At 44.2% G+C, this 19,957-nt stretch overlaps 1 protein-coding gene and 1 long non-coding RNA gene across 2 annotated transcripts in view; both read left to right on the forward strand.

Moving 5' to 3' along the window:
* The window catches only part of hgh1 (HGH1 homolog), a 35,041-nt gene extending 15,850 nt beyond the window's left edge, over positions 1-19,191 (forward strand). Inside the window, exons 4-7 of the mRNA XM_062979843.1 lie at positions 5,066-5,164; positions 5,357-5,448; positions 14,263-14,385; positions 16,825-19,191. Coding sequence (XP_062835913.1) covers positions 5,066-5,164; positions 5,357-5,448; positions 14,263-14,385; positions 16,825-17,001 — 491 coding nt within the window. The 3' untranslated portion in view covers positions 17,002-19,191. The remainder of the gene's footprint in view (positions 1-5,065; positions 5,165-5,356; positions 5,449-14,262; positions 14,386-16,824) is intronic.
* Positions 8,958-12,963, forward strand: LOC134298740 (uncharacterized). Its single transcript, XR_010005829.1, has 2 exons — positions 8,958-9,239; positions 9,406-12,963. It is a non-coding gene; the product is annotated as an uncharacterized LOC134298740 (long non-coding RNA).
* Positions 19,192-19,957: the final 766 nt, after the last annotated feature.

Here is a 19,957-nt window from a genome sequence, read left to right on the forward strand (position 1 = left end):
ATCTATGGCAGGCATCCTCAGAGGTTGTGAGGAATATATAGCCATGTTCCAAGAAGCATTCTCTCCTGACGTTTCGCCCACATCTATGGCAGGCATCCTCAGAGGTTGTGAGGAATATATCGCCATGCTCCAGAAGCATTCTCTCCTGACGAGCTGCCGAGCGCTGAACTAGTTGCAATTTCCGGGCCGTCTTCAAAGGCAGCCCCACGTAGAGCGCATTGCAATAGTCCAGTCTAGAGGTAACTAAGGCGTGGACCACCATGGTCAGATCAGACTTCTCGAGATATGGTCGCAGCTGGCGCACAAGTTTTAGTTGTGCAAAGGCCCTCCCGGCCACGGCCGACACCTGAGCCTCAAGCGTCAGCCCCGAATCCAGGAGGACCCCCAAGCTGCAATGGACCTGCGCCTTCACGGGGAGTGCAACCCCGTCAAGCACAGGTTGCCACCCAATACCCCGATCGGACTTTCGACTGACCTGGAGGACCTCTGTCTTGTCAGGATTGAGCTTCAGCTTGTTTGCCCTCATCCAGGCCAACACAGCGGCCAGACACTGGTCCAGTATCCGAGGGGCTTCCTTGGATTTTGGTGGAAAAGAGTAGTAGAGTTGGGTGTCATCCGCGTAGAGATGGCACCTCACTCCAAAACTCCGGATGACCTCTCCCAGCAGTTTCATGTAGATGTTAAAAAGCATGGGGGACAAAATAGAACCTTGCGGGACCCCACAGGTCAAAGGCCAGGGGTCCGAGCAGGTGTCCCCCAGACTAATCTGATCTCTTTTTTCGATAGAGTTACGAGTTGGGTCGATACAGGGAATGCCGTGGATGTAGCGTACCTGGATTTCAGTAAGGCCTTTGACAAAGTCCCCCACGACCTTCTGGCAAACAAACTAGTAAAATGTGGGCTAGACAAAACTACGGTGAGGTGGATCTGTAATTGGCGAAGCGAACGAACCCAAAGGGTGCTCACCAATGCGTCGTCTTCATCATGGAAAGAAGTGACAAGTGGAGTGCCACAAGCAGGGCTCCGTCCTGGGCCCGGTTCTGTTCAACATCTTTCTTAACGACTTAGACGAAGGGTTAGAAGGCACGATCATCAAGTTTGCAGACGACACAAAACTGGGAGGGATAGCTAACAGTCCAGAAGACAGGAGCAGAATTCAAAACGATCTTGACAGACTAGAGAGATGGGCCGAAACTAACACAATGAACCTCAACAGGGACAAATGCAAGAGACTTCACTTCGGCAGAAAAAATGGAAATCAAAGATACAGAATGGGGGACGATGCCTGGCTTGACAGCAGTGTGTGCGAAAAAGACCTTGGAGTCCTCGTGGGGAGGAAGAGAAACATGAGCCAACAATGTGATGCAGCAGCTAAAAAAGCCAACGGGATTCTGGCCTCATCAATAGGGGAATAGCGTCTAGATCCAGGGAAGTCCTGCTCCCCCTTATTCTATTCTGCCTTGGTCAGACCACACCTGGAATACTGTGTCCAATTTTGGGCACCACAGTTGAAGGGAGATGTTGACAAGCTGGAAAGCGTCCAGAGGAGGGCGACTAAAATGATGAAGGGTCTGGAGAACAAGCCCTATGAGGAGCGGCTTAAAGAGCTGGGCATGTTTAGCCTGCAGAAGAGAAGGCTGAGAGGAGACATGAGAGCCATGTACAAATACGTGAAGGGAAGTCCTAGGGAGGAGGGAGCAAGCTTATTTTCTGCTGCCCTGCAGACTAGGACACAAGGGAACAAGGGCTTCAAACTACAGGAAAGAAAGGAGATTCCACCTGAACATCAGGAAGAACTTCCTCACTGTGAGAAGGGCTGTTCGACAGTGGAACTCTCTCCCCGGGGCCGTGGTGGAGGCTCCTTCCTTGGAGGCTTTGAAGCAGAGGCTGGATGGCCATCTGTCGGGGGTGCTTTGAATGCGATTTCCTGCTTCTTGGCAGGGGGTTGGACTGGATGGCCCATGTGGTCTCTTCCAACTCTACTATTCTATGATTCTATGATTCACCAACTGGGAACGGCCCTCCAGGAAGGACTGGAGCCACTGGAGTGCGGTACCCCCAAGGCCCATCCCAGAAAGCCGCTGAGATGTCCAAGAATATGTTGGATAGTAAGGAGGGATTAAGGAAAAGCCTATTAAACATCAAATTAGGTTATGATTTTACAAATTAAGCACCAAAACATCATGTTAGACAACAAATTTGACAGAAAAAAACAGTTCAATACACAGTAATGTTATGTTGTAATTACTGTATTTACGAATTTAACACCAAAATATCACGATATATTGAAGACATTGACTACAAATGGGGGCCGGGCTGTGGCGCAGCTGTTGAGCAGCTGCCTTAAATCACTCTGACCATGAGGTCATGAGTTCGAGGCCAGCCCGTGGCGGGGTGAGCACCCGTCAATTAAAAATAAAAAATAGCCCCTGCTCGTTGCTGACCTAGCAACCCGAAAGATAGTTGCATCTATCAAGTAGGAGATAAGGTACCACTTATAAAGTGGGGAGGCAAGATTAACTAATTTACGACCTGGAATGAGGAAGTGCCGTCAGTGTGGATGATGAAGCAGCTGCTCCCCCCTGTGGCCAGAATCGAACATCCCCTCAGGAGAAGGTTAAATTGCCTCTGCGTGTGTCTCTCAGTCTCTGTTTGATGTGTTTATGGGCATTGAATGTTTGCCCTATGTGTGTTATAATGTGATCCGCCCTGAGTCCCCTTCGGGGTGAGAAAGAAGGGCGGAATATAAATACTGTAAATAAATAAATAAATAAATAAATAAATAAATAAATACAAAAATGGCTTGGATAATCCAGAGGCTTGGATAAGCGAGGCTTGGATAAGTGAGACTCTACTGTATTGTATTTTAGCCCCCATCCTTTCTAGTTTCTGATTGAGAATAGGGACTTAGAAATATTGTTGTGACTCAGCCTTTGTGTGACTCTGATGAAGATTCTGGGATGCAGTTTCAGGATGATGGGATTCAGGTTCAGGATGAGTTTCAAGATGACTGATGGGAATTATGTGATTCAGGTGCAGAGAGGTTCTGCTGTGGGAGATGAGGAGCAGGGAGGCTTTCCCACAGGAAGAAATGATGTTGTTAATGATGATGGTTTTCAGGTGCAAGAAGCAGAAAGGGAGAGCAGTTCCCAGCCTTTGTCTGATAACACGAACGAGTCCTGTGGCCTTGAAAGCAATGAGGCCGCTTCTCTAGATTGGGCTAGTCGTTTGGAATTTCGGGGTTTGCGCAGAAGTCTCAGAATAGCAAATAAGAGGGAGTTCAAAGGGCAAAGAAATGCCTTCATGTTATGCTATTAAAACAGTCTGCTGAGAGGGAAATCTTCGTCAAAGCAATTTCCTCGCTTGAATCAAGAACCAAGTCTGCTCTCCTGTGTTATTTGGTAGTAGTAGTAGTAATAATAATAATAATAATAATAAGTTTATTTATATCCCGCCTCCATCTCCCCCGAAGGGGACTCGGGGCGGCTCACAGCAAAATCAGATACAAAACAATGATAAAATAAAATATGAAACATCAAAGAACAATAATAAAAACCAATAATAATATATACACAGCAGCCGAAAAAACACAACACGGTATTAAAACATCGAATTAAAAACAATGAGGTTGCAATAGCGGATAAGCAAGGTGCACATTATGAGTTACAAATTTTATATAGATAAATTGCAATAGATTCATTTAAGATCACATCGGGTAGGGAGGAGCCCTGAATTAATATCAAGTAATCAGGAAAAGAGCGACTAGTACAAAAGGTCGAGGAGTATAATTGTAATTATGGTGGGGATGGGCGATCTTAACCAAAGGCCTGGGTGAAAAGCCAGGTTTTCAGGCTCTTCCGAGTCTGGATGTAGCCACGTCTCTGGCTTTGTTTTAAGGACCTTGTTTCATGCCTAATGTTTCCATGGATTTGTTTCTTACAGCCTTGTTTTTGTAACTATCTTCTGAAACCGAACTTTTACCTTTTGTGATCTTTTCCTTATTTCCTAATAAACTACAAAAGACCACATTCTGTGTGCAGCCTGGTGTCTTAAGCAAGGTGAAGCTAACCTGAGGTGCGACAAATATTTGGGCCCTGTGCCTCAGCAGTTGCCATTCTATCAGGACCCAGGCTGCAGAACACCAATAACCATGCGCAGAGACCAGAATCTATCTAATATCTTTATTAGGGAAATATATAAAGTCAATAAAAACAAGTGTAGAATATAGTTCAGAAGTAGACCTTTCAGGAAAGGTCAAATATAGTCCAGGAAAACAATGTCCAATATGTGATATTAAAGTCCAAAGTTATAATCCACTTCACCGAAACACACACTATTTGGCAAGCAATAGTGTGGAGAACTGTCCATAGTCTTTGAGGCTTAAGGTAAATCCGAAGGAAACTGGAAAACAAGGCTTGAATCTGAGAAGCAAGGTCCGTGGTTTAAAACGCAAGGCAAGGCAAGACTTGAAACTTGGCAAGATCAAACTTGAAACAAGGCAAACATGAATCAAAAACTGAGTCCATAGAAGTCCATGGTACAAGGCTGGGCTGGAAACTTGATCCGGGATCTGGGAACTGGAGTACGAAGTCTACACACGATCTCACTCCTCAAGCCGACGAATTGACTCCGCAAGGATTCCTTTGCGGGCAAACACCTATATAGGATCTTGTTTTCCCGCCAAGGAACACTTTCTCTGGGGAACAAGAAACGAAACCTATACTGTGTCCAGATGCATGACTCCTTAAAGTTTCCCAAGGGAAACAGACTCAATCAGCTAATTGTCTGGCAGCTATCCTGGCGCTCCGGCGAGTCGCCTCCCGAGCGCCTCTATCTTGATTATAATAATCCCGGCGAGAAAATGGGGGAGATTTCTGCTCAAGGCTTGTTTGGCTGACTTCTTGTGGGCAAACATCTTGCAGGTGCAAGGGCTCCAAATCTGGCAGAAACGGTGGGAAACCCAAGTTTTCCTCTTCATCTGCCACAATAGTACATGGAACGGGACTACATGGCCCATGAGTCATCACACATTCAGATCCTAACAGGAGCCCCTTTGTTTCCACAGGGTGCCACGAGTGGCTCCTCGGCGAAGAGGTGGACCTGCTGCCCTTCCTCCTCCTCCCTTTGGCCGGTCCGGAGGAGTTCCCAGAGGACGAGATGGAAAGTGAGGCCTCACCCAATACTTGTGAATGTGCGGTCCACCTGTGCCGGCAAGGTTGTGTTTCCTTGGGAGGGGCAGCCAGTCCTTCTGGGACCACCCGAGGCCTGTGGGGCTGAACCTCCCAAGGAAATGGGGGTCTGGGTTCTCTGTTGGGGTGTCCGGCATCCCCATCTCCAAATCTCCATCCCTCTCCAGAGCTGCCCCTGGACCTTCAGTACTTGCCGCCGGAGAAGCAGCGGGAGCCTGACCCCGACATCCGCAAGATGCTCTTGGAGGCCATCATGCTGGTGAGCATGGCATGGGATCGTAGGGTTAGAAGGGACCTCCAAGGTCCATCCAGTCATTAGATAGGAGTTGATGTGTATTGGCTAGAAACTAGAAACTCCATGGTGCTTAAAATGATTCCTGCAGACATGTAGTCACTGATGGACAGACACTGAAGGGTTAAAATGGTCAGTGACGGTTGGGTTAATGCAGCCATGTAAATGCCATGTCATGCTGTGTCATGATGACCAGCCTGCAGGTACAGTAGAGTCTCGCTTATCCAATATAAATGGGCCGTTGGAACGTTGGATAAGCAAAAATGTTGGATAATAAGGAGAGATTAAGGAAAAGCCTATTAAACGTCAAATTATGTTATGCTTCAATGTGTTGTCGAAGGCTTTCATGGCCGGGATCACAGGGTTGTATGTCTTTCGGGCTGTGTGGCCATGTTCCAGAAGTATTCTCTCCTGACGTTTCGCCCACATCTATGGCAGGCATCCTCAGAGGTTGTGAGGTATGGATAAACTAAGTAAGTACCTCACAACCTCTGAGGATGCCTGCCATAGATGTGGGCGAAATGTCAGGAGAGAATCCTTCTGGAACATGGCCACACAGCCCGAAAGACATACAACAACCCTATGTTATGATTTTACAAATTAAGCATCAAAACACAATGTTTTACAACAAATCGATAGAAAAAGCAGTTCAACACATGGTAACTATGAAGTAATTACTGTAATTAACAAATTTAACACCAAACCATTGCAATGTATTTTGAAAACATTGACTACAAAAACATTGATTACTAAAAAGACTGATTACAAATAAAGATAGAATTGCATAAAATGAACTTATGGTAACAAGATTGTCGGAAGTTAAATCCGTAAAAAGTTCAGTTTTTGCCTAGAGAAACTGCTGTGAATTTGGGCAGGAGGCAGACTGGGCTGGATAATCCAGAACATTGGATAAGCGAATGTTGGATAAGCAAGACTCTACCGTAGTTATAATTCCAGTTATGTATCTAATAGCACTTTAAATAGCACCATGATAGCCCAACTGTATCCTGTGTTCAATCTGTCAAGCTTGCAAAGATGATACAGCACAATACTGAAGGGATAAGTTCCCCCGTTTGATTGGTTAATCGCTTGGTTACCCTCCATCCAATGGATAAAAGACCTTTTTCTGTTCTGCTTCTTGGGATTGCTGTGTACATATTATTATTGGTTTTTATTATTGTTCTTTGACGTTTCATATTTTATTTTATCATTGTTTTGTATCTGATTTTGCTATAAGCCGTCCCGAGTCCCCTTCCAGGGAGATGGAGGCGGGATATAAATAAACTTATTATTATTATTTTATTATGTTACAGCAAACAAGACAGATATGCTGGATTTCATATCACAAAATCACAAATCGAACACTTCCCAAGTGTCTAGGACTGTGTGATGTATTTTCGGATGATGCGTGCAGATCCCAGTAGGGTGGCCTTTTGCAGCTGGCAGATCGTGATTTTGTCAATGTCTATTGTTTCCAAATGCCGGCTGAGATCTTTTGGCACGGCACCCAGTGTGCCCATCACCACCGGGACCACCTGCACTGGTTTCTGCCAGAGTCTTTGCAGTTCAATCTTGAGGTCCTGAGAGCGGCTGAGTTTTTCCTGTTGTTTTTCGTCAATGCGACTGTCACCTGGGATGGCAACATCAATCATCCAAACCTTTTTCTTTTCCACAACTGTGATGTCTGGTGTGTTGTGTTCCAGAACTTTGTCGGTCTGGATTCGGAAGTCCCACAGTATTTTTGCGTGCTCATTTTCTAATACTTTTGCAGGTTGTGATCCCACCAGTTCTTTGCTGCTGGGAGGTGGTACTTGATTATTATTATTATTCTTTTCCACAACTGTGATGTCTGGTGTGTTGTGTTCCAGAACTTTGTCGGTCTGGATTCGGAAGTCCCACAGTATTTTTGCGTGCTCATTTTCTAACACTTTTGCAGGTTTGTGATCCCACCAGTTCTTTGCTGCTGGGAGGTGGTACTTGATTATTATTATTATTCTTTTCCACAACTGTGATGTCTGGTGTGTTGTGTTCCAGAACTTTGTCGGTCTGGATTCGGAAGTCCCACAGTATTTTTGCGTGCTCATTTTCTAACACTTTTGCAGGTTGTGATCCCACCAGTTCTTTGCTGCTGGGAGGTGGTACTTGATTATTATTATTATTCTTTTCCACAACTGTGATGTCTGGTGTGTTGTGTTCCAGAACTTTGTCGGTCTGGATTCGGAAGTCCCACAGTATTTTTGCGTGCTCATTTTCTAACACTTTTGCAGGTTGTGATCCCACCAGTTCTTTGCTGCTGGGAGGTGGTACTTGATTATTATTATTATTCTTTTCCACAACTGTGATGTCTGGTGTGTTGTGTTCCAGAACTTTGTCGGTCTGGATTCGGAAGTCCCACAGTATTTTTGCGTGCTCATTTTCTAATACTTTTGCAGGTTGTGATCCCACCAGTTCTTTGCTGCTGGGAGGTGGTACTTGATTATTATTATTATTCTTTTCCACAACTGTGATGTCTGGTGTGTTGTGTTCCAGAACTTTGTCGGTCTGGATTCGGAAGTCCCACAGTATTTTTGCGTGCTCATTTTCTAACACTTTTGCAGGTTTGTGATCCCACCAGTTCTTTGCTGCTGGGAGGTGGTACTTGATTATTATTATTATTCTTTTCCACAACTGTGATGTCTGGTGTGTTGTGTTCCAGAACTTTGTCGGTCTGGATTCGGAAGTCCCACAGTATTTTTGCGTGCTCATTTTCTAACACTTTTGCAGGTTGTGATCCCACCAGTTCTTTGCTGCTGGGAGGTGGTACTTGATTATTATTATTATTCTTTTCCACAACTGTGATGTCTGGTGTGTTGTGTTCCAGAACTTTGTCGGTCTGGATTCGGAAGTCCCACAGTATTTTTGCGTGCTCATTTTCTAACACTTTTGCAGGTTGTGATCCCACCAGTTCTTTGCTGCTGGGAGGTGGTACTTGATTATTATTATTATTCTTTTCCACAACTGTGATGTCTGGTGTGTTGTGTTCCAGAACTTTGTCGGTCTGGATTCGGAAGTCCCACAGTATTTTTGCGTGCTCATTTTCTAATACTTTTGCAGGTTGTGATCCCACCAGTTCTTTGCTGCTGGGAGGTGGTACTTGATTATTATTATTATTCTTTTCCACAACTGTGATGTCTGGTGTGTTGTGTTCCAGAACTTTGTCGGTCTGGATTCGGAAGTCCCACAGTATTTTTGCGTGCTCATTTTCTAACACTTTTGCAGGTTTGTGATCCCACCAGTTCTTTGCTGCTGGGAGGTGGTACTTGATTATTATTATTATTCTTTTCCACAACTGTGATGTCTGGTGTGTTGTGTTCCAGAACTTTGTCGGTCTGGATTCGGAAGTCCCACAGTATTTTTGCGTGCTCATTTTCTAACACTTTTGCAGGTTGTGATCCCACCAGTTCTTTGCTGCTGGGAGGTGGTACTTGATTATTATTATTATTATTCTTTTCCACAACTGTGATGTCTGGTGTGTTGTGTTCCAGAACTTTGTCGGTCTGGATTCGGAAGTCCCACAGTATTTTTGCGTGCTCATTTTCTAACACTTTTGCAGGTTTGTGATCCCACCAGTTCTTTGCTGCTGGGAGGTGGTACTTGATTATTATTATTATTCTTTTCCACAACTGTGATGTCTGGTGTGTTGTGTTCCAGAACTTTGTCGGTCTGGATTCGGAAGTCCCACAGTATTTTTGCGTGCTCATTTTCTAACACTTTTGCAGGTTTGTGATCCCACCAGTTCTTTGCTGCTGGGAGGTGGTACTTGATTATTATTATTATTCTTTTCCACAACTGTGTTGTCTGGTGTGTTGTGTTCCAGAACTTTGTCGGTCTGGATTCGGAAGTCCCACAGTATTTTTGCGTGCTCATTTTCTAATACTTTTGCAGGTTGTGATCCCACCAGTTCTTTGCTGCTGGGAGGTGGTACTTGATTATTATTATTATTCTTTTCCACAACTGTGATGTCTGGTGTGTTGTGTTCCAGAACTTTGTCGGTCTGGATTCGGAAGTCCCACAGTATTTTTGCGTGCTCATTTTCTAACACTTTTGCAGGTTTGTGATCCCACCAGTTCTTTGCTGCTGGGAGGTGGTACTTGATTATTATTATTATTCTTTTCCACAACTGTGATGTCTGGTGTGTTGTGTTCCAGAACTTTGTCGGTCTGGATTCGGAAGTCCCACAGTATTTTTGCGTGCTCATTTTCTAATACTTTTGCAGGTTGTGATCCCACCAGTTCTTTGCTGCTGGGAGGTGGTACTTGATTATTATTATTATTCTTTTCCACAACTGTGATGTCTGGTGTGTTGTGTTCCAGAACTTTGTCGGTCTGGATTCGGAAGTCCCACAGTATTTTTGCGTGCTCATTTTCTAATACTTTTGCAGGTTGTGATCCCACCAGTTCTTTGCTGCTGGGAGGTGGTACTTGATTATTATTATTATTCTTTTCCACAACTGTGATGTCTGGTGTGTTGTGTTCCAGAACTTTGTCGGTCTGGATTCGGAAGTCCCACAGTATTTTTGCGTGCTCATTTTCTAATACTTTTGCAGGTTGTGATCCCACCAGTTCTTTGCTGCTGGGAGGTGGTACTTGATTATTATTATTATTATTATTATTATTATTATTATTATTATTACGTACAGTACTAGTGTTGTGTTGTTTACCTATTATTGTTAAATTCCTTCAAAATACTGTGAATCACTGTATTACTCAGGACCACGAGAGAAGGGCCTTATTTGCAATGTTCACCCAACAAGGGTGATGCTTCTTCCTGCAGGAGTTGGAGCATCCAAGGGCCAGTATCATCATACAGCAATTTTCACCTGCATGATGCTGTTTGAGACAGGATGGAGCGCCATGTGATCAGGGACTGTACAGTACATGCAAAGAAAGGGATTTGTATTCATATTTGCTTGTGCCATTTATGTTTTTGTGTCAATGAAAACTATGTAATGCCTTAAGAATGATTTGACTGTAAGCCAAGAGTATACATGTTTTGTGTGAACGGGCCACGGTGTCTTTGGGATTTTGTTGGAGTTATCCACCCAAATCCCAGCTGAATAAACCAGCCTTTTTCCACCTCAGAGTAAGGCCTGGTATGTTTCCTAAGAAACTACCAAAACACTAACTTACTACCAGAGGGAGGGCCAAGGTTTGCCTTCTGTACTTAACAGTGTTGCGTGCCCCACATTTGACTGGCTTCTTTGTGACAACAGGTTCTTTCCTCTTCCATCAGGCCCTTGGCCTTTAGTCCAGTTTTGCCCCATTAACACGGCTCTCCCCCGGGTTCGAGTATGGAGGCCTTTTGTCCAGGGAATAGAATAGAGTAGTATATTGTCATCGTACTATTGCACAACATTACATGCCTTCCCCCGCACACACCCATCCTTGCACACTCCCACCACCACCACCACAGAGCCCCCAGTGCCACACCAGTGCGAAGCCATGGAGTTCAGTATAGCCCTAGGATAAAGGCCATCTCTCAGTCTGTTTGTCCTTGCCTTTGTCACCCTGTACCATCTGCCTGGTGGCAGTAATTAAAAAAAAAAAAAAAAGAATATGCCAGGTGGATCCATCTGGTATCAACACATCTATTTATCTACCTTTCTATCCATCTACCTATCGATCTATTAACCTTCCTATCTACTAATCCATCCATCCACCTGCCTATTGATCTATCTATTGACCTGTCTGTCTGTCTCTCAATCTATTTATCTGTCCCTCTATCTGTCTGTCCCTCTATCTATCTATCCATCCATCCAGCCATCTTTCTTTTTAGCTATCTACTAATCCATGCATCAATCCATCTATCTATTGACCTTTCTTTCTATTCATCAATCCATCTATCTTCTATCTATCTATCTATCCATCAATTTATCTACTTTTTTACCCATTCATCCATCCCCCTCTCTATTGACGTATCTACTAATCCATCCATTCAACTATTGATCTATATATTGTCCTGTCTGTCTGTCTATCTGTCCATACATACATCTACCTACTCACCTATCTGCTTACCTATCTACTAATCCAACTGTCTATCAATTGACCTTTTTTCAATCTATCAATCTACCTATTGACCTACCTGCTTACTAATACATCCATCTACCTGTTGATCTATCTGTTGACCTGTCTGTCTGTCTCTCTATCCATGCATCCATCCATCTATACATACATCTCCCTACCTACGTACTTACCTATCTACTAATCCATCTATTGACCTTTCTTTCAATCCATTATTCTACCTATCTACCTACCTACCTACTAATCCATCCATCTACCTATTGATCAATCTATTGACCTTTCTATCTGTCTGTCTCTATCCATCCATCCATGCATCCATCCATCCATCTATACATACACCTACCTACCTACATACTTACCTACCAATCCAATTGTCTGTTTACCTTTCTTTCAATCCATCAATCTACCTATCGACTTAGCTACCTACTAATCCATCCATCTACCTATTATCTATCTGTTGACCTGTCTGTCTGTCTTTCTATCCATCCATCAATCCATCTATACATACAAATACCTACCTACTTACCTATCTACTAATCCATCTATTGACCTTTCTTTCAGTCCATCAATCTACCTATCGACCTACCTACCTACTAATCCATCTACCTATTGATCTGTCTATTGACCTGTCTGTCTCTCTGTCCATCCATCTATCTATACATACATCTACCTACCTACTTACCTATCTACTAATCCATCTATTGACCTTTCTTTCAGTCCATCAATCTACCTATCGACCTACCTACCTACTAATCCATCTACCTATTGATCTGTCTATTGACCTGTCTGTCTCTCTGTCCATCCATCTATCTATACATACATCTACCTACCTACTTACCTATCTACTAATCCATCTATTGACCTTTCTTTCAGTCCATCAATCTACCTATCGACCTACCTACCTACTAATCCATCTACCTATTGATCTGTCTATTGACCTGTCTGTCTCTCTGTCCATCCATCTATCTATACATACATCTACCTACCTACTTACCTATCTACTAATTCATCTATTGACCTTTCTTTCAGTCCATCAATCTACCTATCGACCTACCTACCTACTAATCCATCTACCTATTGATCTGTCTATTGACCTGTCTGTCTGTCTCTCTATCCATCCATCCAAACATCCATCTATACATACAGATACCTACCTACTTACCTACTAATCCATCTATCTGTTGGCCGTTCTTTCAATCCATCAATCTACCTGTTGACCCACCTACCTACTAATTCATCCATCTACCTATTGATCTACCTATTGACCTGTCTGTCTGTCTCTCAATCTAGCCGTCTATTCATCTATACATACATCTACCTACCTACTTACCTATCTACCAATCCATCTATCTATTGGCCGTTCTTTCAATCCATCAATCTACCTATCGACCCACCTACCTACTAATACATCCATCTACCTGTTGATCTATCTGTTGACCTGTCTGTCTGTCTCTCTCCATCCATGCATCCATCCATCTATACATACATCTCCAACCTACGTACTTACCTATCTACCAATCCATCTGTTGACCTTTCTTTCAATCCATCAATCTACCTATTGACCTACCTGCCTACTAATCCATCCATCTACCTGTTGATCTATCTATTGACTCGTCTGTCTGTCTCTCAATCTATCCATCCATCTATACATACATCTACCTACCTACTTACCTATCTACCAATCCATCTATCTATTGGCCGTTCTTTCAATCCATCAATCTACCTATCAACCTACCTACCTACTAATCCATCCATCTACCTATTGATCTATCTATTGACTTGTCTGTCTGTCTATCCATACATACATACATACATCTGCCTACACACCTATCTACTAATCCATCTATCTGTTTACCTTTCTTTCAATCCATCTACCTATCGACCCACCTACCTACTAATCCATCTACCTATTGATCTATCTATTGACCTGTCTGTCTGTCTCTCAGTCTATCCATCCATCCATCCATACATACATCTACCTACTTACCTATTTACCTATCTACCAGTCCATCTGTCTGTTTACCTTTCTTTCAATCCATCAATCTACCTATCGACTTACCTACCTACTAATCCATCCACCTATTGATCTATCTATTGACCTGTCTGTCTGTCTCTCCATCCATCCATCCATCTTTACATACATCTACCTACCTACTTACCTATCTACTAATTCATCTATTGACCTTTCTTTCAGTCCATCAATCTACCTATTGACCTACCTGCTTACTAATCCATCCATCTATCTATTGATCTATCTATTGACCTTTCTATCTCTCTATCCATCCATGCATCCATCTATACATACATCTACCTACCTACTTACCTATCTACTAATCCATCTGCCTGTTAACCATCCTTTCAATCCATCAATCTACCTATTGACCTACCTGCTTACTAATCCATCCATCTACCTATTGATCTATCTATTGACCTTTCTCTCAATCTATCCATCCATCCATCCATACATCCATACATCTACCTACTTACCTATATACCAATCCATCTATCTATTGGCCATTCTTTCAATCCACCAATCTACCTATCGACCCACCTACCTACTAATCCATCTACCTATTGATCTGTCTATTGACCTGTCTGTCTGTCTGTCTGTCTCTCTCGCTATCCCTCTTTGTCTGCTAAGAACCAGAGGGGCACCTGTCCATTCAAATAGCTGACATTTGCATCTCTATTATTTATAAATTAATAATTTATCCCCCGGCAGCTGACGGCCACCAAACCGGGACGGCACCTGGTCCGAGAGAAGGGCACCTACCTGGTCCTGCGGGAGCTGCACCGATGGGAGACGGACCCTGGCGCTCGGGCTGCCTGCGAGAAAGTGATCCAGGTGAGACAGGTGCGGAGGGGAGTTGATCAGCAGGTGTGGGCAAACTTGGGCCCTCCCTCCAGGTGTTTTGGACTCCAACTCCCACCATTCCTGACAGCCTCAGGCCCTTTCCTTTTCCCCCTCAGCCGCTTAAGCGGCTGAGGGGGGAAAGGAAGGGGCCTGAGGCTGTCAGGAATGGTGGGAGCTGGAGTCCAAAACACCTGGAGGGAGGGCCCAAATTTGCCCACACCTGGATCAAAATGTGTTGTCGAAGGCTTTCATGGCCGGAATCACAGGGTTGTTGTGTGTTTTTCGGGCTATATGACCATGTTCTTGAAGCTAGTCTGTGCAGCTTTCCAGTAGAGCAGTGGTTAAGCGTATAGAGTAAGATTGATTGCTAGAGGGACACTTTGTAGCTTCCGCACACATAGCCAGACATTAGTCACTGGAAAGGAATGTGGGCGTCAACAAGTTTACTGATAATTTGAATATAATTTGTTATAAAATGTATTGAATTGTGTTGCTATATCTTGTTCTGTCGTGTAACTTACCCCTTCTGAAATAATTTCTGTAATGGTATGGGCTTGTTTTTTCTTCCTAATTCTCCAAGCTAACCATTTGCCCGGTTTGTTAGCATTTTGAAATTGCTGTTGTTTTAAGAATCTTAATTTCTTCGCCCTCTCTTCCAATTCTGTGTGGGTTTTTTGTTTTCTCAAAATTTCCAGTTCTTGTTAAAAAAATGTATTGTTTGGTTCTAATTTTATTTTATTTTTCATTTATTCTAATTTCTTCATTTATATTATTTATAATTCTGTTTTTTATTTTGTTTTTTTGTTGAATAAAGTGGCCAGACATGACCGCCTTGCTGGCGTCCCAAATTATTTGAATTAGGACTTCCTCTGTGTCATTCAATTCAAAATATTCTTTCAGGATCTTTTTGTTTTTTTGGATATCCTCTTCAGATTTTTTTAAGTTCCCATTTAATCTCCAATTTGGGTTTATTTGTGTTTTATTTATTATGAACTCTAATGGACAGTGGTCAGAAATATATCTGGGGGTGATTTTTATTTTAGTCACTTTCGGGATCATTGAGGAGGTCATCCAGACCATATCTATCCTTGACCATGAATTATGTGTATTTGAAAAGTATGTGTAATCTTTTTCTCCATCATGATGCACTGATAATGTTCTTCGCCAGTCGCCGTGAATCTAGCTGGACATGTGGATGAGCTTCTCCGGCTGAGCTTTTGTAAATAGCTGCAATTACTGCAATAAAAGTTCAGAACCGCCGGGCTCGGTAGACAGCTATGTGTGTATGTGTGCTCGTGTGTCTAAGCAGATTGCTAGATTGCCGACGGAGGGGAGATTGAGACAGAGAGCTGAATAAGTCTCAATTTAACCCTCCAACAGACACCTTTTAATATTTTAAAATTTCACTTTTCCCACAAAACCCAGAAATGGATGTTTAGCAGCTTTTGAGTTTGTATCATTTTCACTCGGAGGAGAAGTTTAGTGAAATCCCCACATTCACTTTGAAGGTTTCTCCTGTTTCTGCCACCATTTCCAGAGTGAGGGCCTGTGGTGGGTGCCGTTTGGGGAACGAGGACTGCCCTTTTGTCCCGCTTCCAAAGCCTTTTGTCTTTCAAAACAATAGCAGAGCAGCAAAGAGTCAAGCACACGGCTTCCTAATGCAGTCTCAGCAAAGAGTCAAGCACACGGCTTCCTAATGCAGTCTCAGCAAAGAGTCAAGCACACGGCTTCCTAATGCAGTCTCAGCAAAGAGTCAAGCACACGGCTTCCTAATGCAGTCTTAGCAAAGAGTCAAGCACACAGCTTCCTAATGCAGTCTCAGCAAAGAGTCAAGCACACGGCTTCCTAATGCAGTCTTAGCAAAGAGTCAAGCACACGGCTTTCTAATGCAGTCACAGCAAAGAGTCAAGCACATGGCTTCCTAATGCAGTGTCAGCAAATAGTCAAGCACACGGCTTCCTAATGCAATCTAAGAAAAGAGTCAAGCACATGGCTTCCTAATGCAGTCTCAGCAAAGAGTCAAGCACACGGCTTCCTAAAGCAGTCTTAGCAAAGAGTCAAGCACACGGCTTTCTAATGCAGTCACAGCAAAGAGTCAAGCACATGGCTTCCTAATGCAGTGTCAGCAAAGAGTCAAGCACACGGCTTCCTAATGCAATCTAAGAAAAGAGTCAAGCACATGGCTTCCTAATGCAGTCTCAGCAAAGAGTCAAGCACATGGCTTCCTAATGTAGTCTCAGCAAAGAGTCAAGCACACGGCTTCCTAAAGCAGTCTCAGCAAAGAGTCAAGCATACGGCTTCCTAATGCAATCTAAGAAAAGAGTCAGCACAAACTAAGCTTTTTAATGCAATCTTAGACAGGGCATACCTAAAGCAAGGAGCAAAGCTGACTTCTTGCCCCCTCACTTCTTTGTCTGTTTTCTCCTGCAGGTCCTGATTGCCGAGGAGCCTCCGTCCGGGATGGAGAACCTGTTGGAGGTGGAGATCCCCACCAAGGTGGAGGAAGAGCTGCAGCGCCTGGACCAGGAGGAGGAGGAGCAATTGCAGAAGGAAGGTCTGGCGGCTAGCAAGAGGCCCGAGCCTTGCCCCGAAGGGCTGCGAAGATGAGGGGCAGAGATACCTGGCATCGGAGGCCGTCACTGCCCGACTAGGAGGGCCAAAGTGCGGCCAAAGAGACGTGCCTTCTGTGCCAAATACTTCAACCTGCAGGACACTGGCCCCTGCTGCACCAGTGAATCGAGACCTTTCCTGCCCAAATGACTGCCCTCGTTGGGTCAGTTTGGAGACTTTGTTGTGGCCTCCCCCAAGGCCAGGAAGAGGAAGTCATGCCATTCTGGCTGTGCTCCGGCACCAATAAAGCACACCTAGCCTGGACCAGGAGCTAGAAAATGCATTATTACAAGGGTTGAATGGAAAGTAATGCTTCCACCTTGGTAACTCCTCAACAGGTGGTAGTCCTGGTCTGCGGCAGGTCCTGGCTTGTTAAGTAGACTCTCCTCTACAGTTCCATTTGGCGGGAAGCCTTAGCATTGAACGGTTGTGTTGTTAAAGTGCGAAGTAGGGAACCCTGAACAGACGGGGAAGCCTTAGCATTGAATGGTTGTGTTGTTAAAGTGTGAAGTTTGGAACCCTGCGCAAATGGTTGGTCAATGCGACTTAAGCAACATGCAGTCATTGAATTCTTGATGGCAGAAGGTGTCACCCCAAAGGAGATTCATCAGAGAATACAAGTTGTTTATGGGGATTGTGTTGATGTGAGTCCTGTGCGTCATTGGGCGAGTAAGTTGAAAGATGTTGAGGTGGGAACATCTGACTTGCGTGACAGACAAAGAATTGGATGTCCTGTGACAGCCATCACTGAGTTTCACAAGCAAATGGTGGACAGATTGATTCGGGATGATCGTCGTATCCCTCAGAGAGAAATTTCAAGCATCATCGGCATTTCACAAGAACGTGTGGGTCACAATATTGCTTTGCTTGGCTATCAGAAGATCTGTGCACGATGGGTCCTTTGAGACGCCGGTTGCGGAAACAGAGTGTCGACTTCTTCCGTGACAACTTTAGAAAACTTGTTCATCGTTGGCAGAAATGTATCCAATTGTCTGGTGATGATGTGGAAAAGTGAATAGTGGTCGTTAAAGAGCACATTCTCAGGATTATTTCTGCGTTTGGTTTATTAAAATATTCCCATCCAAACCCAAGTAACGAAGGTGGAGGCGTTACTTTTCATTCAACCCTCGTAGATCGAAATGCATTGGCAGTGAATCAAATGTGCAAAATACAGTTCTAATGGACGTGTGGTCGCACACCTGCAGAATGAGTAAGTGGGTAGTGATGTATGACCTAAGGGACATGTTGAAAAGGCTGGGTCATGATCATGTGATGTTCATGACAAAGGGCTGCATCATTCATTTGTCCCTTGATGACGGGCCATCGGGTGGGTATAAAAGAAGGCAGGACATGCTCATTCTTTCTCTTGCCATCATGTCTCTTGACTGTGTTTGTTGCCTACATCGTGAGTATATTGCTGTGTATGCCATTAACTGGTCGTGGATCAGTTGATCCTGATCTGTGTGCGTACCTGTACATAGAGGAACGTGTTGAGATTAAAAGCCTCCTGATATTTTTGCATGAAAATAGAATCAGTGAGTTTTTCTAAACAGCGTGCAGAACAAGGTCAGGCGTTGCAATTATACTCTGCTGATAAGAAGGCTGCTGTATTTGTCTGAGGCATTGGGTCCAGTGTGCAGCGTTTCCAGGGAGGGTGTGATTGGAAAACTATAAATCACACACCTATCCCATGACAGAGCTTTGGGCAAGAGGTTCGTGCTATGGCTAAGCATTGTGGTCCCTTTGAAGGGGTCACTGAACCAGAGTGACTCCATGTTGGATGCCTGTCTGTTTGAAATTATTAATTAGTCTCTCCTTCAGAAATGATCTTAAAATTTGCAACTTGCTGTCTTGTTACAAAATAGCATGTGTCCTGTATGTTTAGCAAGAATCAGTTGTGGTTAAGCTTGTGGTGAAGCCGATTCTGAGAAATGTATGCAATACATGTACTTTTGCTCCACCTGTGACGGTTTGTGGTGAGCTACATCCTGGAGTTGTTTACAAGTCAGGGTGTGCAGCCCACCGCAGGCCGTGCTGGTGGTTTTTCCAAGGAACTAAAATGTGATAAAACAAGTAGGGTATATAAGACCCCGAGCAGATTCGTTCGGGGCAGACAATCTTTGCTCGCTTCACTGCAGCGTGAGGCTATTGTCTGTCTGTAGCTACAATAAAGGTGTTTGTCCTCAACCCTTTGGGCTCCGAGTGGTTCTCATAGCAGCTTGGCAAGAGCCCGGTATTTTTAAGTGATTGGGGGACTCCCAAATCACCCCTTTCACCTTGTCTGCTGACCTCCACCTTGAAAGGCCAAGCAGAGACACTGCTGTCCAGATGGCAGTTTTGAGTTGTCTACCTCGTAGTCCTCCTTCCAAAACGGATGACTCTTCCCCACACTTTCTCCCGACACTTGCAAGATGTGTCCTGGCTGGTTTTCCATGCAATAGCCCTTTCCAGAAGGCCTCTCATCTGGGGATGGCTACTTGGCTAATGCACCAGGGTCAAGGTGGCAACGGGACTCTACATGCTGAATTGCTGGTTCTCCAGATCCCACCGTCAGGGCTCAGGTCCTGGATGAGGATGAGGAGGACTTCCTGCCAACAGATGATCTCAGGACCATGGCTGAGCAGTTTCCTGAGCAGTCTGAGGGTGTGGACCTTAGAACTGCTCAGCGGGAACCAGGCCCTTCTGATGGAGATGTCAGGGTATTGTGAATTGTGTGAAATGTTAAAATCAATCTAGGCTGTTAGGAATGTTTTTCTGTATGAGTTTCAGCAACGGAGGAGTTAATAAGAACCTGCTTTGATTGATGTAACACAAGACCAATGGGGTCAAGTCTGATTGACCGGGACTTCCTACATGATCTGTGGAATGCAGGGGAGTGTTTTCCTGTGTTCGGCATGAGCGTTTCACTGAAGATGGACGATGAATGTTTTGCTCCGTAGCCGAGGAGGCACTG

Source organism: Anolis carolinensis, chromosome 4 (genome assembly GCF_035594765.1).
Source record: "Anolis carolinensis isolate JA03-04 chromosome 4, rAnoCar3.1.pri, whole genome shotgun sequence".
Taxonomy (NCBI): domain Eukaryota; kingdom Metazoa; phylum Chordata; class Lepidosauria; order Squamata; family Dactyloidae; genus Anolis; species Anolis carolinensis.